We start from the raw sequence: 24,010 nt of genomic DNA, 5'->3' as shown, positions 1-24,010 counted from the left end.
CCACTCTATGCTTCAGTGCTCACCCCTCTGTCTTTAGCTCTTCATCACACTGTCTCTACTTTCAGCTCCACTTATCTGGCCTGTGTTGTCTCCTTTATTCATTCATTAATTCTCTCTCTCTCTCTCTCTCTCTCTCTCTCTCTCTCTCTCTCTCTCTACTCTCTCTCCAGCCTGAGTGGAAGAAGGGCTAATAATAGTTTAGGGTGGAGGCTTAGAGTGGCCAAGGAAGGAAACGTTCAATGTATGACTGCAAATACACACACACTACTGAAAATTATATTATGTATGATATTATAAAGGCAATATTATATAGATTTGAATCAAGATTAAAGGGTCATGCTGGTATGGTTAAAGACAGCACAGTGACACAGCACCTTAATGGTGATATATAAGCAGAATTTTCTTGATATAATGAGAGAACAGATGAGGTCAGCTCATATTTCATTGCCAAGGAAACAAATCACATCCCAACTGGCACTGAGCTCCAACAAAAAAAATCTTAATACAGCTGGCATACCACTTGTAAGACATACCATAAAATATGCAGCGCCTGAAGTGCTACTGTCATGTGAACAGCTGATATGCTGATGTAGAGACTTGTAATGAACTATAGCACGTGACGGAGTGCTGTCTGATGAACCAGTTCTAGTAGAGTGTATGAAACCTGACCATGAAATTATACCTGAATTCAATAACCACTTGCAGACTGTCTCTTTCATCAGTGTGGATGTGAGCATGTGCATCCTTCTTTCCTTTCCATGAGGAATTTAAACTATTGGTAATTACTGGATATATTTGACAATGATTGAAACAGTGACTTTGTACTTTTTTCTCTAGCTATTACCTCTGCCTCTTGCAATGGTTGATGTATAGCATATCGATTTTAGATTTCCTACATCATTAATCACAGTATTATTGTTCTTTTTTTGAAACTGAATTGAAACACACACACACACACACACACACACACGCCATACAGACCACGCCCTACCCTGCTGTAGGCCATTGACCTGCTGTGTAGACCATTAAGCATATGGAATGGTTTTGACTGTTTTACTATTGTGTTTTTAACTCATAATTTTATTATGAGAAAAAAACAACAAGTTATCTATTTGTTCTACAAGTTGAATAATTGGATCTGATTTTTTTATTGATTTTATTTAACGTGGTACAATATTACATTAGTACAATATTACATGGGAGTCCTACACTTTCAGTACTCTGCCAACCTTTCCTCAAAGGTAGGGTCTCCGATTTTTGAGAAATGCTTCAGAAAACTGAGTCGGGCCGAAAACTAAACAAAAAAAACAAAACAAACGTGTAGCCAATGAGCAGAAAGGGGCGGGTCTTGTCAATATGCGGCGGAGAGAGTGTTCAGTGCGCATGTGTGACATCAGCAGAAAGCGGTTTTAACATTGACATGGAGGATAAAAAACAAAGAAAGAAAGCGAAGAAAGGCTTACGATAAGGCAAGAAGTAGGACGTGTTAATATAGGATCAGCTTTCCAGCGCTGGAGAGAACTGAAGGAGCAGGAAGATGGCGCATATTCACAGATTGGAGTTTCCTGAGTCAATAACTCCTGAGCTAAACGCTGTTACTACACAATTAACACCTCTTTTCTATCGTAGTAATGTAGAGAGACAGCTACAACCACGTTTTGTGTAGTAACAGCGTTTAGCTCAGGAGTTATTGACTCGGGAAACTCTAATGTGTGAATATGCGCCAACTTTACTTAAGACGCCGAGGCGCTTTTTCCTTCTCGATAGGTGAGTAACGTTGGTTTTGCTTTGTTACACAGAGCTAATATATGCCGTCCTTTGCATGATTATGCTTGTGTGTGATTTTTGCTTGTTTGTTTATCTGCAATCGTATTGTTCTTTCCTTTAGCTATGATAAAGACACATTTCTTTCCATTAGTTGCCTGGGTTACGTATGTATGTGTGGGCGGAGCTATCAATACAGGGGTGGGACCTATTTGGGTTAGGGGCGTGTTTGTTTTGGTGATTTTATATGTCAACATTGGCTTTCAAAAATCGGAGACCCTACCTTTAAGGTTCCAGCAAACACTTCATACATCATTGTGATTAACCATACAAAGTGATTACTTGGCCTCTATCAGGTTACTATAATCATTGTGTGATTGACACTGATATGTGACAGTGTGTCTTGTCACTGTGCGGAATTGAGCTCAAACTTTTGGAATCGACTCTCGATTCCCAAATGCCTGTAATTAAGGAGTCTATTCTTTTTGGTATTGACTTCCAGTTCTAGATACAATGTACCGTTTGTTTATCAGTTCCTAATAGTTGTTTATTCGTATGGTTTAAAACTGGTGATGTAACCGCTTCAGACCAATAAAAGTTAATCTTTTGGTGTACTAAAAGGCATGGGAACAATCCAATATGGCAGTGATATAGTTGTAACATTCTATCATCCTGGAGCGCCTCCTAGTGGAGCAAAGTGCACTGTTCAGGCACACGCCATGACCTTGACTGTGTGTACGTTTAAGTTTAAGCTGTTTTGTGTAAAAGTCTCTTGTCAGTCTCTTGACCAAGAAGCTCACTGGGTTTAAAAAAGAAAGCAGACAAGAAACTCATGACAAAACCATTTTATTGAACAACCATCTCTGACACAGGAATGCAACACATTGTCAATCCATGTTGTGCATTGAAAACAGCAATTATTTCCTTTGCTTTGAAACAATTTCCCCATCAAGTAGAGAAAGAGTGCTGTGTGTTTAAAGTGTTTAATTGCACTATTCCTTGTGAAAGAAGACAACAAGGTGTTAGGAGTTAGATGTGCTGCTTCTACAGCCGCTAACAGAATCCACAAAAGCTGCATTACATTGTAAAGCTGCAGAGATCTGACAGGGTAGTCCTCCTGTTTATAGTGTCTCATTTTTATTTTTGTTTTTATTGCATATAAGCTGGTTATTATATAGTCTATTCATATTACTTATACTCACATCATATGTATTCAAATCTTAGGGAAATAACATCTAAACTAGTAAATGGGAATCTTCAATATTGGTCATAATATTCAAAGGTATATTCTCTGGTTTTGTTATAGGGTTTAAAATATGTTATGGATCGAATAATACATCATTTATAGATTATAGGAATGTGCAACTATTTAAAAAAAGCACAAATTCAATATAAATTATATCACACTACAGTAATTTAGGTATTCATTATACACCCTACATCAGAGGATCTTAAATTTAGTGTACAGTAGAGAACTCCTTAACAAGAGGTTATGTGTGTGTGTGTGTGTGTGTGTGTGTGTGTGTGTGTGTGTGTGTGTGTGTTCGCAAGTGTAGAGCTTGTGCCTGATCAATCTTTGTGCTTTTTAGCTTCTTTGTGTTTATAAATAAATATTTTGGTGTGTCTCTCTTATACCTCTCCATTCAGGACAAAGGGAATGTAGGACAGAATGTTGGGAGTCAGTGAGGGAAAGTAAGAATATAAATTATATAGGATATAAAAGATAAATTTCACATCACAATAAGTGAGTCACATACACGCACACTTAAACGCACACACTATACACACCACACCTGCCACACACAACCCCACAGAATATACTATTAAGTTTCAGTTCACAATCAGTTCACAACTGATAAATCAGACATTGTCACAATTACAGCTACAGAGATTAAAATAATCTCTTTTTGAAATCAGGAATTAAAAACACCAGTAATCACATGACATTAAAAATTGAAACACAAATTAATTAACAGAAATAATAATCACAGTTATGTAAATAATCGAATATCACAAAAGAGCATTTGGAATGTGCAGAAAAACGAGAAATAAATCCCAGCTGGAAAAAAAGAAGGAGAAGAAGAAGCACAAGGCAAACATGGAGAGCAAGGTCAGAGTGTCACTGAGAAAGATTCACCAATCCTTAAAAGTGAGACTGAACACTGAACACGTTCAAATAAAATGTGTAAAACACAGACAGCAAAGAAAAAGATGACACAGCGTGATCAAATAAAGAAGGAGAACCATGTAAACAATCTTTTGGTGTCTTTGCAGCTGTCTAAACTTTATGCAAATATGCAAATATCCAAATATCCAAAATGCAAATAAATAACTGCATTGTGGTATTAAATAACTAACTATTCTGGACTAAAGGGTTCAGCAATACCATCAGGCAGTAAACCAGGATCAGAAACAGATATCCATAAAAAGATTTCTGCTTCCCAGTTCCAATTCACCGCAGTAAAGACCTCAGCTTAAATGGCTTTTTCCTGTAGCACGCATCCTAATTCTATACAGCTAATCTCCAGAGAGGTAGGCTGGCAGCAGGCCTCGAGAGCATAAGTCTTTTCAGTAGGGATTTGGTTAGGGTTTGTTTGGCAGTCATAAAACAGGCTCTCTTTGTGCAGGAGAGCATCACGAAAAAGCTTGGAGACCTCGATTCTGACTATAAATGCTCATCGTTGCATATATACTTGACTTATCTCAGACTAAGTGCTGTGCAGTGTATTCGACTCTTATTCATCAGCACTTATTCAAGCCTACAGCAGAACTCGTTCTGTTTGGAGATTCTGAACTTCATCTGGACACTAAGATATGCAGCAACTGTGGCAGTTCGTATAAGTTAATGTAAATTTCTCGTGCGGCAACTTTTCGGGTCCTAATGCTCCGGGATTCAAGTGCTGTTAAAAAAATGTAAAAGTGTAAAAGAGAGCATGCGGAGGAGGGAAGCGGAAGGGAAGTGTGCAAAATAAGCCTACATAACAAAAACAAAAAGCAAAACTATAATCTGCACATATTCATGAAACCATCAATACAGACAATCAACAAATACAAATATATATATATATATAGTATAGTAAGGACTTTTCTTGATAAATATCATTTCACTCCCAGCAGATAAGACAGAATCTTTTTTAAAACATCACTCAGCATGTGCTTTTGCCCTTTCACTACACAGCATTGAAAAGACATCATATGATTAGCTATCACTCTTCAAAGTCACCTTCATCTCTCGCTAGCCAATAAGAGGCCACAACTCACCACGTGCACGCAATGTATTGGGGTGAGACATGAGGAAAAAAAATTACATTAATGATATAATTACATCATCAATCTCTTACTGATTGAAAAAAAAATGAAATTAAATCAAATAAAGGCCATCCCTAAAATAACAGCATTGGATGCTGCATTTAAAATGGTCTTGTATGAGAAATGCTTTAGTCATTTGTCAGTTTTAAGAGCTTATATCTGCTTATAAATTATATTTGCATTGCAATTTGTCCAAATGTCAGGTGAAAAATGTCCCATAGTCCAAATACATATTTATCTAAGGATTACTTGACACTGCACTATTAGACGTTTCACCCGCATGCCGGTACCAACTCAAAAAATATAATTATCTAATGTATCAGATCTGGTTTGCAGGGTAACAAATGTAAAGATGATGCTAGAATAGACTTACAGCATCAAAACCCTGTAGTGTAGGAGCAGTAAAATGCGATTCAATTAGATGTAATCTAATTATGCTTGCAATAACTAAAACTACAAAGAACAGCCTGTTGCTGTTTATTAAAAAAAAAAAAAAAAAAAAGGATGGCTCAGCATGCAGCACCTTTTACCTGACATTCTCCTTTTATTCGAAAGCTCACTAGCAGCTGTAATAAGACTTTAAACACAAGCTCATAAGAGCAAGGCTGCTGCCAATACAAGCAGGATCTGTGATTACACATAGGCAATGTTTGTGCTTTCGCGGGGAGTGCTAGGTGAAATGCCTCGGAAAACTATAATCAGCCTTGATTTGGGGGCTGTAATGCATTAAAGTTGCTCTCAGTGTATGTAAGAAGTCTGAGAATACACACACACGCGTGACAAATGAATTCTTTTTTGTCATGGTTCTTAGTGCCAGGGCTAGTTCTAGCCAGAGGGGATCCGGTAAGCGGAAGAGGATTACAACCAACAAGTCAAAGTGGAAACTTCTACTTTTAGCTCTTAACGACGCTGCCGTAGTGTGCATTCAGTTTATTCAAACAGTACTCTATGTGACGTAGTGCGTAATCTCTCCACAGACGGAAAGCTGTAGTGTTAGACGGCCCGAGCTGATATGAGTCATCTGTGCTGTGTACGCTGCTATCATCAGACTCAAAGCTCAACATCAGTGTGTGCATGAGCATGTGTGTGTGTGTGTCTGTCTGTCTCTCTGTGTGTGTTTACTCTAGATATTCGTATAAACACAAATAATGTCTCAAGGTCATTCAAGGCCAAAAATACACATTCTAGGCTTTTGAGAATTCATATTGTAATGAGAAGCAATTAATCTACCCGAAGCTCATGACATGCATTAAAGTGTAGTTTTTTCCCCTGTAATAAAAATCGTTTAATTTTTTAAAATCCTAAACAGGATTAAAATTTTCGTTGAGATTTCATGTGGTTTACCATTAACATTTAACCAACAAATATGGCATGTTGAATTAAGAAATTCATGTCCTGTGCTTCGACTGAGGACTAACAGGCCCTCTCAGGGAATTTGGCAAAATTGCTTCGGAAAAAAAACAAATATCTTCTCATCACCATTTGATTGTCACATTCATCCAAAAATGAAACATACATTCCAGTAAAATTACATAATGATAAAATAAACCGACAGAAATTAAGCCACCTCCAGTCAACACGAGGAGTTGATTTGGAGGCAGGAGGAGAAGAGGTCTTAACTGGTACAGTGTAGATGGGAATGCAGAACCAATCAGTTAATTGTTCCGCTTAGGTAAAAAGCTGAGGATGAATTCACCAACACCCAGGAAGTAGACAACCTGAGCGATCCCGAAGAGCGGCGCAATGACAAGAGCACGGCAGTATGCACCTTTCAGGAAGGCAGCGGGACCTTCGTTATGCAGAATCTTCCTGTAGTGGAAACGACAGTGGAGAAGTTGTGATGTTAACATAAACCTGATACGTGAACAATCAGAGAACCCGTGCCTGGTAATAGTGAAGCAAGTTACTATGGTAACAGCCACCCAGAGATGGTCAAAGAAAATCATAGCTAGACACTATTTAATCCCATAAGTGAGCATAATTAAATGTATTATTATTATTATTATTATTATTATTATTATCACATTTATTGCTCTGTAACACAGATGAGATTGCACTGTGTCCTACTGTAGTGGTTTTTGTAGAAGATTCTCATCTATAAATAAAAATTAAATTGGTTTCAGCATTTTAAAACTTTTTTGAATAATTGTGTAGATCTAAAGCTAAAGTTCTCAAAGCCCCCAGATGGGCAACATCGTTTCCTCGATCCATGTGCAAGTACGTGGCAAAAACGCTGAACACCGTGGATACAATCAAGAAGCAACCACTTATGCAAAATGTTGACAATGCTGAAATGGATCCCATGTGAGTTTAAATACTGGCAGCTGAAATATTGTCAGATAACAGATATTTACAGATTACAGAACTAATTCTGACCTTCACCTGAAAACAAAAATGTGTTGATGAGGTCACAGTCAGTAGCCAATGAGAACAAAGAGAGATTTAAATCACCTGATGCAGTCAGTCACCCCACTGTATGTGTCCTCCTGACTACCACGTGTTAGTGACTGCAGTCTGGTTTTTATCACTGTAACACAAACAAAACACACACACACACACACACACACACACAGTACAGTGTTGTGTGTTTAGGTGTTACACATTTATAAATGAAGTTGCAAACGATTTTGGGGGGTTTCTAGGCTGCTCGTGTGAAAAAATTCTGTGTAAGGTTATCAACACAGGGAAAAACACAAGTCTCACACTGAAAGCCAGCAGAGTCTTGTCTTATTTTAGATTAGACTCACATCAGAGAGAGAATATTATTCATTTGTTTATATTGATTGAAAATGTCTGATAAGTTAGTCACAAAATTCATTGCTGATGGAATGGTATAGTCCAGGATACATCACGCATTAGCAAATCTATACAGGCTCAGTCTTTTATGTTTACAGTAATATAGTTAAGATTTCTATATAAAGCCGGTTTAATCAGAAAGTGCCAGAATTCTTTTAAAAGAATTACATAGAAAGGATCTACAGTGTTTAACTCTCTGAGAATCTTGGGTTATACAGGATGGACACACAAACAATTCATGCAATGTGTGTGTGTTGTTTGTTGGCTGTAATTGTGTTCCTGGCTGCTGCTTCAGCCTAAATGTCAACCTTGTGCATCCTTCTCTCCTGGAGACCTGTCCTGTCTTATGCTCAAGAATTCAATGGATGGTTAACAGTGCTAGCTTTCCAAAGAGGATTTATGCAAAGGAAAAACTGCCTCTGTTTTGAAATGTTTTGAAAGGAAGACTGTGACGTTGCATAAAACGTTCCATATACCCAAAGAAAAAACAAAGCAAAAAAATCATAGGGATTGTGTAGATTTAGTGTATCTGCCAAAGGCAAGCTTTTTTTTTCCTCTCCCAGGGGGCTGAGTTCTGAATCTCACTCTCTGGCACTCACCATCTACAGGGTTGACAGCCACAGCAGCTGTACTGCCAGCGATGCAGCCCGATATAAAGGAGACGTAGAAGGGAGCAGGACCCTCCTCTCCTTTCTTCCCAAAGTTATTTAGATTAGCAAACAGAGGAAAGTAGATTATCGAGAAAGGGACATCCCTGTGGAGAGAGAGAGAGAGAGAGAGAGAGAGAGAGAATCAGAAACAAACAGAGGAAGAACCTTTACATAACCAAGTTTGCAAATGAATAAAGATTATGTATTACTATGCTTTGAGTGTGTGTGTGTGTGTGTGTGTGTGTGTATACCTGAGCAGAGTGGCTCCTAGCCCTTTGTAGAGTCCAGCAATGCCTTTTTCCCTCAGTAACTCTCGTGTGAGCTGCATAGCAGTTGGACTCTTCACCTCAACAGGGCCACCTGGAGACACGGCTTCTGGCATCAGTTTCCTCTGAGCAGCTATAAAACACACACACACACACACACACACACACACACAGAGAGAGAGAGAGAGAGATATCAGAATGACCAAATCTAGTGCTGACTGAAATTATGTTAGTATTTATTATAGTATATTAGTATATTAGCAGAGAGCAGCTCCATTGTGATGTTTTTCTGTTCTGACACATAAATTGTTAATATATAAACGCCTACTACTGCTAATAACATGTTATTTCTCATGTGTTTCTTGGTTCTGGTTCTGAAGTACTACCAACCTACAACATTTGATGTTTTTAATGTTCCAAACTCACCTGATTCAGCTAATGCATTTAATACACTAACCAGAGAAAGCAGCAGCATTTGCAGGTTGATGTTTCACCAGAACCACAATTCATTTTTTTACATTTTATTAGTCACATACAGTACACTGTATATAAGTTGCAATAAAATATAAACCCGGCCTAGTCCTCCTTAGTCTGTGAATATAAATGATCTAAATAAAAAATGGAAATGAAAATAAATATGAATATGAATAAGAAGAAATAAGAAATAATAATAAAAAGAATTTGATGTGTAATTGTGTTAACAATACAGAATGAAAAAGAAAATGGATTCAGAAATGAAATGAGGAGTCGAGTCTGGAAAGCTTTTTTATAGATTTGTTGTATCCATTGTGATATTGTTAATAACATCAGCACCAGAAATCCAACCATCTCTGCCATATTACATACATTTATTAGAATTATACTCTTCACTGCAAAACTTTTCTCTGTTAAACATCTAGCCACATGAGGGCAGTGTTTATAATCTCCTTCCTTTCTTTCATCTTTTTCCACCACCTTATTCACCAATGGTGCATCTGAGTAAATCTGGGGCTAAATTTAAGTCTGCAGATGGTTTTTTTAGATGGTGTGTGGTAATTATATTATCTCTGGTCTGAGAGAATCAATATGATTAAATAAATACTTGAATTATATTTCAACCACAGTTTAATAATTATTTGGGACTTATCAGGAACATAAACAATGTAAAATATAACATTTAAAATACAGATAATAATCAGATATAAATACAGATATAACATCTTGTGCACTGTTTTCTTTCTTTTTTCTTTCCTCTTGAATTCACTTATTCTGTGTGATTGTAGATGCCTACATCTTTCCTTATCTCACACACACACACACACACACACACACACACACATACATACACACACACATGCACACTGTAATAGAAGGCCTGCACCAATCATGTGGCAGCAGCACAATGCATAATCATTCAGGTACAAGTGCTTTCGTTCACATCAAACATCAGCTCAGCAACTCAAATATCCACTTTTTACACTTTTCATGGTAAGCAGAAAAGCATCCCAGAACATAAATATCAAGGTGGACAGGCCACAATGGCAGAAGTTCCAGTGGGCACAAGCTCACACAAACGTGGCAGCTGAAGATTAAAAAAAGGTGATGTTTTTCCAATTTCCAGCTGTCCAGTTTCAGCGAGCATGTGCCCATTGTAGCCTCTGATTCTTGTATAAACATCATCCCCGCCTCTTAGATCTATTTTTAGCTTGAAGGACAGATGAACAAGAGTCCATTTTTTTTCTCACCAATTCTTCCTGCATCTTGCAGCTGGATTTTCAGCATCTCCATAGGTGTTGTAACAATGACCTGCAAGCCACACAAAGAAAGATAAATACAATGACAAATGGACAATTCCAATAAATGAAAAATGAAAACATACACCTTTTTTATCTGGACAGAATGAAATCTGACAATAAAATAAATAAATGTGTGTCCTGGATAGTCATGAAACATTACTGACATGAGATGCTGCCTGTGAAGTAAACAGCAGAAGAAGAAACAGGCGATACTTGGTGATAATTAGCTGTTAATATTCAAAAGCTAATATTTAATCAGAATGTTCTGGAGTGAAGTAATGCATGACCAATATGACAATGATCACGCTCTCCACACATACACAAAGCATGCAGTATAAAGGTTGATCACTAATCCCCTAACGGGGTACATAAGGCTCATTTTCACCTTCGGAGATGACAGGATGTGGTTGCCATGGGATTAACATGTAAACACACTTAGCAGAGTCAGCCAGCTGTAATTAAGACCATTACACTTTCCTGAGCAGCTCTTTCACAAGGGACATGTTGGTTTATCTAGTCAGTTCAGAAGGCCATAAAAAGCAAACATGCTAATCACAAGGTGCTTTAATTGGATATGTGCCTGGTCCGTGATTAATGTGACACGTAACAGGAAAAGGGCCAGTTTTATGCACAAAAAGAAGCTACACTTGGACGCTAGTTTAATGCTAAGTAGGATTATATTATGAAAGACTGTTTTAAACTAAGGACTGTTGCTCTCCTCTCAATTCTCCCCCTGTACACTCAGGGGTGGATAGGTGGATTTGTTTGACATGGTGAATTATCATGCTGGAAGTTACCGTTAGAAGATGGTAAATTGTGGTCATGGAGGGATGCAGATGATTAGCAACAATACTCAAATAGTGAGGATCGAGTGTATTAACAGCCCAAAGTGTGCCAAGAAAACACCATATGACCACCTTCATCAGCCTGGACTGTAGACACAAGGCAGGTTAAGGATGGATTCATGCTGCTAGGGCCAAATTCTGACCATATCATCTGTATGTCTCAGCAGAAATCCAGATTCATCAGACCAGGCTGTGTTTTTTCTTCTTCACCTGTCCAGTTTTGGTGGGTCTGTGTCCACTAGAGCCTCAGCTTTGGAACAGAAAGAGTAACCTGACGTGATCTTCCACCGTTGTAGCTCATCCACCTCAATGTTTGATATGTTGTGTATTCTGAGATACTTTTCTGCTCACCACCATTGTATCTGAGTTACTGTAGACTTCTTATCAGCTCGGTCCATTCTCTGTTGTTCTCTCTCATCAACAATGCATTTCTGTTCACACAACTGGCACTTACTGGGCGTTTTTTATTTATTTATTTTTTTACCATTTTGTGTAAACACTAGACATTGTTGTGTGTGAAAATCCCAGGAGATCAAGAGTTTTTGAAATACTCAAACCAAATGACTCATTTTCCCCATCCATGTGAACATTATCTGAAGCTAACAGGGTGTTTCTGTATAATTGTATGTACTGCACTACTGCTACACGAGTGTCTGATAAGACAATTGCAAGAATGAGTAGGTGTACAGCTGTTCATAATAAAGATTCGGTAGTATTTTAATACTTAATTTAATGTGTAAACAATACTACAAACATGGTAAAGGGTAAAAAGAGAGGGTAAAAATATTTGATGCACAGGAATCTTAAAATAAATGAATAACAGAAAGCGTGTGTGTGTGTGTTTGTGTGTGTGTGTGTGAGAGAGAGAGAGAGAGAGAGAGAGAGAGAGAGAACTGACCTGACATGTACCTGCACCACAGCCTGCCAGCATTTCTCTAAGCAGTGTGAGCCTCTGGCTGAAACACACAGCAGATGAATAAGCATGTGAATGGGACAGAGAATTAGAATTTTTTTTAGAAATTTTTTAGAAATTCCAGCACGACCATGTGGTCAATTTCTGGTTATATCAAAATATCTTTATATATTTTGGTCCAACAGTTTTTAAGTTTATAAATAAAAATAAAAATTGTTTATTTATATTATGAATTCGATCAAATGTTTAAATTATTTCTTATGAACTGGATATATGGTGTTGTATAAAGTGCACTCACTATGGAAGTGTCACAACACTATTTAGATTATAGAGGAAATATAACAAACAAACTATTTTGGATTGCTAATGTTATAGAAATGGAAAAAATTCTTTGAAATGATTCATTTTGTGATTTTCTGTATGCAAACTTTACAATCTCATATTTAAATTGTATAAATAATTATATATATATATTGTGTTTAAATTAAACACAACTCATTGGCTCAAACACACAAATTGGTACATGAAATGTGTAGACCACACACACCAACACGCACTTACACCCACCCACACACACACACACACACACACACACATGCAGTCCTGAATTAATAATTCACATTGTGTCATGTCAATAATTTACTGGCCCCATTTCTGGTCACTATGGAGATATGTTCCAGCTTGCGACTTGGCCGGTGAAGGTCGAGAGGTCTGTCATTTGAACACAGAGACTTTTGGGTAGTGTTGGAGAAGAGCCTGCATTTAATATTAATGTTGGATATACAATAGCAGCCCAGACTGTATAATACTACACCATTCTTTATAAACAAGTGATTCCAGATGTTCTACAGTGCAGGCATCTACAATAATGGCATGCTTGTGTGCATGAAGGTTGACTCTGTACTTCTGGCTTTCTTTGCATGCATGCATTTGTGCAACTGCACCCAAGATGGCTAATGTGTGTGTTTGTGTGTGTGTCTGTGTGCGTGCGTGAGTGCGTGCGTTGCTTTGAGTGCGGGTGTGCGTGCGTGCATGCGTGTGTGTGAGTGTATGTGTGTGTCTCACCCGTCCTTGGAAAGGTGGTGCCTAAAGAAATCATTGGCAGCCAACTTTATGGCTTTCTCCGGAGTAACAAGAGTTAAGTTCACAGCGGCACCTGAACAAACCACAGAGGAAAAATGTTTTTAGTCTAAGTCATAAGGGTTCATAATCAATCTGGGTTGCACTTTCAGCCAAGTGTGTTACACAACTCCTTGATGTTGCATGAGCAGATGAAGCAGTTAGATGATACAGGAGACATAACCAGAGGGTGGGAATTAAGCAAGACCTGTAAACTGTAAATTTATCTATATAGATTCATCTCTTGCTTAATGTCCACTAGCACACTATTTCAAAATGGTGCTCAAACCATGCCAGGTTCTTTGGGACTCCTGATATCACACTGTGACATTGTACTGTTTATGCAACACTCTCAACTATGACACTTTTGGAGTGCATACAATTTTTACTTTGTTTACATATAATCACTATTTTTTACTTGCTAGATTACATCAATACTAAATGTACTAAATGTCCAACATCTCCAAATATGTCACTTTATATCTGCATACATTGATTACAGTAACTGACAAATTCTATTTGTTGGTGAAAAAGAATTAGAGCTCCATTTATGCCCTTGTAATGACAAGAAACGTGAAACGTGCTGCATTCAGTCGAGCCAATAGAGGGCATCAGACACATTTGAGCTGTCGTGTTGTCCACCAAATAGACACCAAATGCTGTGTACAGGTCCCCTTCCATTTCTGATGGTAATTTGGCAAATTTGATTGAGACGTTTACATTGTTTAAATGGATCACTATATATTTACATGAACATGACAATAAACTTGAGAGTTTAAACACACACCTCTGTACATTCCAAAGTATCCTTCTGAGCGAATGGTTTTGATAAGGCAGTCTGACCTGTACAAATATTAGAAAATATTAGGGAACGGAGAAAGACACTTGTTCATTCTGTGTGACACTGTCCATACAGTACGTACATGCTGGTGTAGAGGCGAGAGCCATTCTGCTGGTTCTGTAAGCGGGTCTTGGCCAAGTCGATGGGAAACACACAGGTGACACCAATCAGGCCGGCGATACCCCCATTTATTAACTTGGCAGGCAAACTGGTAGAAGGAATTAATCATGAAGAGAGACAGAACACAAGGTATTATTAATAGTTGTGATAAGAGCAAGAAAGGTCTAATGAAAGAGGTGAGAATGAGAGTCCATGGACACAACAACAAAATTACATACTGTAGATACAAGCAAGAAAAAAGACCACCTGCTGATGCTGAGGAAGGACACACATAGACAGTGTAAAGATACATGAGATTAGTGTACTGTAGATGGTGCCACTCAGAAAACATGAAGATGGCTTAGGACTGCAATTGCAACAAAAAGATTTGCACTCAAGTCTCAATCAGTGACGTTTTGGTTACATAATATTGAGCATATAGTATACAGTTATAGAAGGGACATTTCTAATCACACTTTCCAATGACAGCCTGCAATGAAAATGAGCATGCATTTACAAGTTTTCTTCCTCAGGGTTGTTTTACTAGCCATAACCATCACCTCTAGCTTGCTCATTAAATTTAAATGTATACATTTATACATTTTTATCTTCAATTTATATAAATATCTATAAAGCTGCTTTGTTTCACTGTCAATTGTTAAAAGCACTAGTCACATAAATTTGAAGGAAGCGGACTGTATCAAATGAAATCCAGCATAAAAGACCTATATGATGGATATCTGATATCTGAAAGATGAGAGTCGTGCTTACCTGATCTGTTTGTTAGCCATTTATGTCAGCCCACACCTCTTTATTATGTGTTAGAGAGGGTTTTTTTAGTATCGGTTTGTATGTCCTTTGGTTATCTTATGTAGAGTTTGTAGGGTTTCAGTGCACACATTCACTGTGACCAAGGGTACCTAAGAGATACGCAACCAGAGATAGAAGTTTAGACTTAGCAAGAACACAGTATTCTTAGCTACTACCTCATTGCTAAAACAGTTTACCTCTCTCTCTCCCTCTCTCTCTCACTCTATTTCACTCTCTCTCACTCTCTCCCTCTCTCTCTCACTCTCTCTCTGGCTGCTAAAGTGTAATGGATGTACTGAATAGTTCCATAAACTCACCAAATGTACAATCCAACATACACACACACACACACACACTCACCCAAGCACACACACGCACACCCACCAACCCACACACACACACACACACTCCCTCACGCATGCACGCACGCACGCACACACACCCCCACTCACACAAACACACACACGCGCACACACTCACACACACACATATATAGCATACCTAACTAGAACAGTGATTTTAGCTATTGTCTTTTACTGGAGAGCATTCTGATCTCTGGAGGATTGCATAACTACAATGTACTCAAAGGCAATAAAAACTATTTTTAACAGAAAAGCTTATCTTACACAAAATATTAATATAATCTTTTAGAATACTGGCAATATTAACACTAAGTAACTGAGCCAAATGTCCTCTATATCTTATTCAGACATTCAGACATTAGTCCTGAGTGTCTATGAGACACATGTTAGTGATCATTGACTTTCTCTCTCTGGGTCAAAGCCTCTTTTCAGACTCAAAATTTTAATTAAATGTTAAATGCTAGAGTCTAAACAAAGTAGAAGTTGAAACTACAAGCTGACAACAAAGCTATGGACCTAAAACACTAAAATAAATGTACCATAAACTTTACTTAATAAGCACATTGTGTTTTTAAACTTTCTTGAAAAAAGGTTAGCCTGCATTCACATGTCCTGACCTTCGATTAGATCGACACCACACATCCTGTATTTCATTCTTGTGAAGACCAAGAAAACCCATGCGGCCTGAAAACACATGCGGCCTGTCAGTGTAAAAGGCTGGACAAGTGAACAAGCAGCTAAGTAAGGAAAAAAAGACGACGTACAAGCAATGATAGAATCTGAGAATTACAAAAATTTTGACTGTAGGTTTACTGAGATTTGTTTTGTAACATTTGTTTTATTCATACAATTTGAACGATTTTTAAAATACCACAGATTTATTCTGTAAAATGAAGTTTTATTCTGTAAGATTTATTGCATAAGATACCAAAGTGTCACTATTCTTAAGCCCCAAGGATCTTACATCTCAAGCATTCTCACATGTTTCTCATTTTACCTTGAATTAGTACCACTATATAAATTCCTGTATTTCAGCATCTCATTAGCTAGTTTACATGCTCTTATTTTCACCAATCCAAATGAATTCAATTCAATTGGAGATTCCTATTGTACAACTAAACACTGCAATTTGATTCAAATATCCTTTTACATGGCTGCATTTTCCCTATCTAACAGATTATTTCAGATCTACCAGCAGGTGAACTGGTTGTATTATAAAATGCACCTTTAGTCAAGCCATTACATTCTGGTAGTTGTGTGTATAACTGTATCGCTCTTTGTCTCTATGTTCTTTGTTTCGTAACTCCCTTGGTCCTCGTTTTCACGTCTTTGATTGCATTGTTAGGACGTTGCATCCACCTTTGACTCTAAAACCTGACACAAAGTTTAAATCTGGAAGATTCTAAAGTTTTCATTTGTAACATTCAGATGCTTTATCCTGTAAGACTCCAAAAATTTGTGTCACTCCAAAAAAAAAGTGTCCCACAGTGTAGTTGAGTGTCCAGTAAAAGGTTTACTTGACAGAGAAAAACATAAATATCTTGCTCTGATGCTGACCAGATGTGAAACTAAGGTTTTGGAGCGTGTTTTACTCTGGCAGTCTCTCCACCTCTCCCTACAACCAATCATTGTACTCCCCATCTCCACCCCACCACCACCCACTCCACAGCCCCACACACACACACACACTGTACAAACTTTCACCGCCTCCAGCTTTTCTGTTACCAGTTATGTCAAGTGATATTTCTATTTCTTTCCAAGCCCTTTTCCATTCCTCATGGTCAGCACTTCTTATACAATCAATGTATTTCTGTTTGTCTGTCTGGTCCAGTGTCAGAGTTCAAATCAGGCCACAAGAAACATATAGATTAATCTCTCTCTAATCTCTAATCTCTCTCTCTCTCTCTCTCTCTCTCTCTCTTTCTCTCTCTCTCTCTCTCTCTCTCTCTCTCTCTCTCTCTCTCTCTCTCTCTCTCTCTCTCTCTCTCTCTCTCTCTCTCTCTCTCTCTCTCTCTCTCTTTCTCTCTCTCTCTCTCTCATCCACTTCATTACTCCCTGTTCTCTACAAAGCAGATGTCCTAAGAGGGTAATATGCTGACTCTAGTCACACTCTTTCTCCTCCTCTCTTGAACTCTTCCTCTTGTTATTGTTCTTTGACCCACACTTTGCTTTTCTCTTATATTTCCGTCCTTGTGCAGTAGTGTTCATTCAGTAGTGCATTCTCCCTCCATGCTTTACACTCTCCGCAGTCACACTTGACCAAACATACAAGATCGTACTGCAACACATAACTGTAAGAACAATTCAGTGGCTACCTTCATGCTTAACCTATTACAGCTTTCTAATCCATGAAGAGTCTGTAAATCATTTGTTCTAGATAGACAGATAGACTGTTATCTGTCAGTACATAGATTGATAGTATTGTGCCATATCTGCCATGAGTTCTGCAGAATTCTGACCGCAGAATTCAACAGTACATGATTAATCATAATCTGTTAATAATACAGAGTTAAAAGAGTTTGCTGTTAAAATACAGAAATATTCATCTCACAAAAGTAAAAGTCTTTTACAATACTTTCTACGTTACAATTCCAGTCTTAAGAGGATTTAAGAGGACATAAATAACCAGTAATAAATGAAGAGCTAACGATTAGCAGCTCACTCACACACAACCTGACTGTTCACATGAAAATAAGGTCAGTGTTGGCAAGTAAGCAGAGCGCAGCACAAACGTCACAGGTAAAACTTTACGCAATGCAGTCTTTGCTGATCATAAGTGAGTGTGTTTGTATCTTTGTGTGTATGTGTGTGTGTGTGTGTGTGTGTGTGTAGGGTGAAATTTCAGAGCGCCTACTCAGGAAAAAAGACAAACACTGTATATAACAAATATATGAGGCCTACCAGAAATCATTTCAGCAATCGCAGAAAGAAAAACCCACTTAAATTAACTCACTCATCAACACCACACCTATAAAGAAAGATTACTAAAACTTGGGTCTGCTTGAAAAAGAAACAGATAAGCAAATGCGAAAATAACCCAGGTTGCAACTTTAGAATGGAATAAACCTTGTAATGAGAAAGGTGTGTGTGTGTGTGTGTGTGTGTGTGTGTGCGCGCACTACAGTTTATTAGTGCACATTGAACTTTGAAACAGTGAAGAAACTTTTCTGGACTTTGAATATCAAGTCCTCTTTTCCCATGCACCTTCCCAAAGTATTTGCTCTTTGTGACTTGCTACAAGGATCAGATAATCACCTGATTGCAGATTTTAGCTCAAACTGTTCATTCCCATAATCATATTACTGATATATTATACATTACATATCACATGCTTTGATTTATGAAATAGCAATTTATTCACAACTGCTTAAAAAGTCCTGTATGATCCTGGATCCATACCAAAGTGCTAATAAATTCTTGAATGTGATTGGTCAATGATGGTAGACAGTCAGAGGTAAAGATTTCCAACATGGCATGGTCATGAGTATTGAGAGCTTCGAGGTATTTTGTTTTATTACATCTCTACTGTGACTGACAGGTTATATTATCCTATCGTCTATAAACACATGTATATGTTTGTTTGTTTGTTTATTGTTTTGGCCGTTTTTATTGTCTGGTATGTAAGTCACTACACACTTCACTCCACAAACTGCTAATAACTATAAAATTGAAGAAGTCATGTGGTGCTAAGCTAACCACACGTCTGTTAAGTGACTTACAACAGTTACATCCTCACAGCTTCCTGTTACTGAATAAGGTCCAGATTCCAAAGTTGAAGCATGATATGACTTGCAATCTCAATGGTTTATATTAGTTTTAACAAATATAACAAACAAATTTTATGCAAAAATGTTATGGTCAAAGGATACGGTATATAAATTAATAGATAGTAGCCACGTTTCACCCACAACTCCTACAACTTTTTTGTTGTTTTCATAACAATACACATAATTCATCTTAGTGATCCCAAAATTCAGCTAGTTTGGGGATTTTTCACAGAAGAACTGTGACATGCATGCTACGTAGCCTTTAATCTTTAGTCCTAGTGCAACAGCTACAACTGCGACTCACCCACCCTCTAGCCAGAAAGAACCATCACCAGAGTATTGATTATTTCCAGTTTCTCCATCTACTTCCTGTCTATCAGACATTTTATCCACTTGCATGCTAGAATCCACGCGATCTGTCAGTCAGCTGCATTTCCGAGTCTTTGTTCTTTCTCTGTCATTGATTTACTGTCTATCGACCTTGTGTTCTGTTTTGTTTCTCTGTTCGATTGTGTTTTTGGATAGTTTGCTGGTTAGTTTTGATTTTCTCTCTCTGATTTTGTCTGCCTTTTTTGGATTGTCTATTTGTGTGTCTTTAATAAATTCCACAAATTGATTCTGCTCCTTTTGTTCACTTGGGTAGCTTGATAACTTTTATATATAATTGATAATATATTACAATTCCTGGAGGAAGATGTAAAGTTTTCTACTATCTGAATCTTGACATTGTAAAATGTCAAAAGCTTTTATTTACAGATTTGAATTTTTCTCTTTTCAGGGTTAATTTATTTAATTTAATGATTTATTTTATTAAATTATAACATCAAGTTTTCTATTGTGAATTTTAAATGTTAATGGAAAATGTTAAGTGTTATGTTTTTACACATATCCTTTGAGGATTTCAGTGATCATTTATTTTTGTATATACTAAATAACAGCATCAACGCACCCAATTTAACAGGTAATGGTCAACTTTATAAAAACCTGTATATCATGATAAATATAACAATTCCTTGATTTATTTATATTGTGATATGATATTTTGGACAGGAAAACGCTGGAATGTTGAAAGGATCAAGCATTAAGCTGATATATATCTCCAGCTTTACACAGTAAGAAAGTCACCTCACAGTTGCACATACAGAGGGAAAATAAAGAAGCTCTCCTGACTCGAAAACTTTATCGAACATGATATGAGGACTAAACAGCACAGCTCATAACCAAAATATCGCACACAACCTCACTGACCTTTCATCGGGAATGCAAACATGATCCTTGTTTAGTAGAGGACAATAATCATGAACTCATTCCTTTCTCTTATTGTATATTACTGCACTTAACTCCCTCACTGCAGGTACGTTATTATATTACATTAGCCACCACTTTTAGCCTAGCAAACTGGAGCTTTTTCTTGCCTAGTACGTTAGCTAATGGATTTATCCTTTGTCCAATAAAAAACAAACAAACACCAAAAAAGCAAACACATTTAAAATTACACACTCAACCCTTTATACAAATGCAGTGCATTGTATGTGTTGAACAGACGAGAGTCAGCTATTGAAATGGACCACAATGTTTTTCATTGACTCTAAGAGATGTCTCTGAGATATTGTATTGGCAACAAATTCCCTCATTCTCACCTCAAAACAAATCAACTCAAGCTTGAGGGAATGTAAACTCCGTGAAGACACTGAATGTAGGAAGACAAACTAATGCTAATCAGTGATAAAACTCACTTATTGACTAAATGACTGTGTGCTGCAGAGGGCTAGGCTCCACATTAGTGAAACTAAGACAGAGGCTAAGAGACAAAAAGCATTTGCAGTCCCTTGTACTGATTATTTAAAGTGGCTGTGTAAGTGGGACTACTGAGGCATCAGAGAATTAGCTCCAGAAAAGGTTTCCTCTATCTCTATCCCCATCCCTGCTTTGTCTGCTCAATCAAATACTCAAGCATCTCCAAACGGTAGAATCTAGGATTTTGGATACCGGTATTTCTCATATTACAAGCTAGTCTGTGAGTATCACATTTGACACTACCCTCTGAGTCTCATTTTTGAAGCTAGCCTGTGAGTTTCAAAGTTTGAGCTAGCCTGTGAATCTCATATTTTAAACTATTGTGTGAGTCTCATATTTGAAGCTAGCCTGTGAGAATCATAACTGAAGCTAGTCTGTGAGTTTCATATTTTAAAGTTATAACTTATTACACTTAAATCAATATCCTGCAATTTCTCATTGACGAGGGAAAAAGTTCTGGCATGATTTATCTTGGTTTAATTTTTCACATGACAAAATCCTGCCATTTTAACAGATGTGTGTCAAATTTTTATGTCCATCATTGATCAGGCTTGTGGTACGTAAATAGTTACGAATTCTTTCTTAATAAAAAAATTCATTAACGGTGCTTTTTTTATTTAAGACTGATGTCTTTCGTCTTAATGGCACTAAATCAGACTCCAGAGTCAATCACAGTATATCGACATCACTATCCCAATTCAAATTATTCTTAACGTGCTCATTTTTGTCTCCAACTGCATTTTCATACAGTTACAAAACCCATTTTACTAGATTTCTAAATCCTAATTAAAAAAACACATAAAGCTTTGTCATGAGTTCCATTCTCATCATTGTTAATTCTGTAGACTGTTGCATCAGCAGCTTAACAAGTAATAAGTAGATTTCCCATTTTGTTTGGCTTATAGTAAGAATGTGGCTCAAACCAAAGCCCCATGTCTGACCTGCCCATCACCCGGTCCATCCCCTGAAACTGGTTTGGGAAACAGGGAAATGGCCTTCAACCTAATCTCAGATGAAAACTGCACTGTGTTTATTTGCCAATGTCCTCTGACCCCAGCAACATGGCCAGAAGTAAAAACAACTTTATTCCTTATGTTGACTACAGACATTGTGTCTCATTTAGGAATTCCCAAAATAACAAGTTGTTTGCATTTACACCTACAACCTAAATTTAATCCTCAGTGTGCCATTGGTAAAAACTGAACATGTCCAGGTACCCATGACAACTCAGGCTCTAAGGGGGACAGAGATACAGAGACAATTTGTAGCTATATGGTTCCCCGTAATGATCAATAAACTATAGCCAGGGGTCAACAACCAGAACCATAGTCCTAGTTATTATTATATGTTGTATATATTATTATTGTTATAAACCTAATGTTTTTTAGAGTAGGTAACTGTTCTGTAAATACTTCTGTAGATGCCCGTACATGCATTGGTTGTTAATAATAATATTAGAGAAAAACATTTTGTTTTTTACATCTTTGACCCTTTATTTGATACATACGTTGTCCACAATTATGAACAATTTAATGTTTTTTTTTAATATACTTATATATCAGAAACACCTCCTAGTCATGTAGTAAAATGTAATTTCTGTTGCTCTCTATAACTATTTCCTGATCCACAGTGCACCATGTCTCTGATACATCCTTAGAAACATAAAATCTTTAATAAAATGATATATTATTATCTGTCTGATTGGTGTATATAGCCCTAGTCAAGGGTAGTCAGCTTCCTAATAGGGTTTATGATCGAAAGACACGACTGAAAGTGCAAAGTCCTCAAACGGACACAGTGATCCTGTGTGTTAAGTCCTGCTGCTGCTGAGTATCTGCACCGTTAGATCACTGGCCGCCGAAAAGGGTCACGTTTTCTCCTGAGTCGGGAGCGCGCACTAAAGCGTGTCGGCGGCGCGCACGGCACGCGACAGGTCGCTCCTTCTTGCGCAAAGGTTTTTTTTTCCAACGATCACATATACAATCTCAAACGTTTATACAGTTATCTGAATGTGACAGTACAGCGGGAAGCCCATTTACCATTAACTTATCACTAACATGTTATTATGAATATGATTATTATTATTATTATTATTATTATTATTATTATTATTATTATTATAGGAGCTATAATAAGAGATCATGCATTACACGCGCACACACCGGGACCGATGTAAGGATCACCGGATGATGATCTAGAGGCCGAATAGAGATGAAATAACAGATGTATGAGATAAAGATATTTATTTACAGAGATCATAACCATCAGTGTAGTAATATGACAGCACTATGTGACCATGCCAACCCTTGTAACAAACAGTAAGGCTTTAGGGAATCCTACCTACCGAGACATAACGGGAAACGAGAACACACACACACACGCACACACACACACACACACATTACTCCTCCAGATAAATAGGTTTTGTATCACACTCTCATTAAAACTGCATTGCATCCCTAACCATTGCACTCTCATAAAAATGACACGGTAAACCGTTAATAAATGGTTTAACGTGAACATACCGGAGTCTCGTGCGTCCCCGTGCGTCCCGTTATGTTTTTAAGCCCCTAATCACGTCTCCTTCACTCCTGCTGATGCGCTGATCAGCTGCTCGTTGTCACCTAGTGGCTCTAAAACTAGAAGAGGAGGACAAACAAACCCCCAAAACAAGAGACTGGGGAGGACCGGAGAAGCTGAGGAGGAGAAGGGAGAGCTAAAAGGAATGCGGTGCCGGGATGACACGAAGAGAAGAGTAGTGTATAGAGATCTGCGCCCTCTTGTGCTAGACCCCGTTTTTGCAGCCAGAGTGGAAGGGGCGGGGCGACGAGCCCTGCGTCACCATGACGACATGGCCTGCTGTACACTCTGTGTGACCTTGAGGTAACAATAACTAG

General features: G+C 37.7%; 1 protein-coding gene across 3 annotated transcripts; it reads right to left on the bottom strand.

The window, feature by feature from the left end:
* Positions 1 to 2,594: 2,594 nt before the first annotated feature.
* Positions 2,595 to 23,991, bottom strand: slc25a22a (solute carrier family 25 member 22a). 3 transcript variants are annotated; one of them, XM_060887485.1, is made up of 11 exons: positions 23,639 to 23,991; positions 15,149 to 15,297; positions 14,361 to 14,486; positions 14,225 to 14,280; positions 13,384 to 13,474; positions 12,304 to 12,361; positions 10,510 to 10,570; positions 8,771 to 8,918; positions 8,469 to 8,623; positions 7,525 to 7,600; positions 2,595 to 6,882 (listed from the first exon to the last, which is right to left on the bottom strand). In XM_060887485.1, the coding sequence occupies exons 2-11, from the start codon at positions 15,166 to 15,168 to the stop codon at positions 6,729 to 6,731; spliced, it is 945 nt and encodes a 314-aa protein (XP_060743468.1). In that variant the 5' UTR covers positions 15,169 to 15,297; positions 23,639 to 23,991; the 3' UTR covers positions 2,595 to 6,728. The 3 variants fall into 3 exon arrangements, with proteins under 3 accessions (XP_060743468.1, XP_060743470.1, XP_060743469.1); XM_060887487.1 differs by lacking the exon at positions 23,639 to 23,991 and adding an exon at positions 18,451 to 18,619; XM_060887486.1 differs by lacking the exon at positions 23,639 to 23,991 and adding an exon at positions 16,167 to 16,244.
* Positions 23,992 to 24,010: the final 19 nt, after the last annotated feature.

Source organism: Tachysurus vachellii, chromosome 14, assembly GCF_030014155.1.
Source record: "Tachysurus vachellii isolate PV-2020 chromosome 14, HZAU_Pvac_v1, whole genome shotgun sequence".
NCBI lineage: Eukaryota > Metazoa > Chordata > Actinopteri > Siluriformes > Bagridae > Tachysurus > Tachysurus vachellii.
The sequence above is the reverse complement of the archived record's forward strand: the minus strand, read 5'-3'. Positions and strand labels throughout refer to the sequence as shown.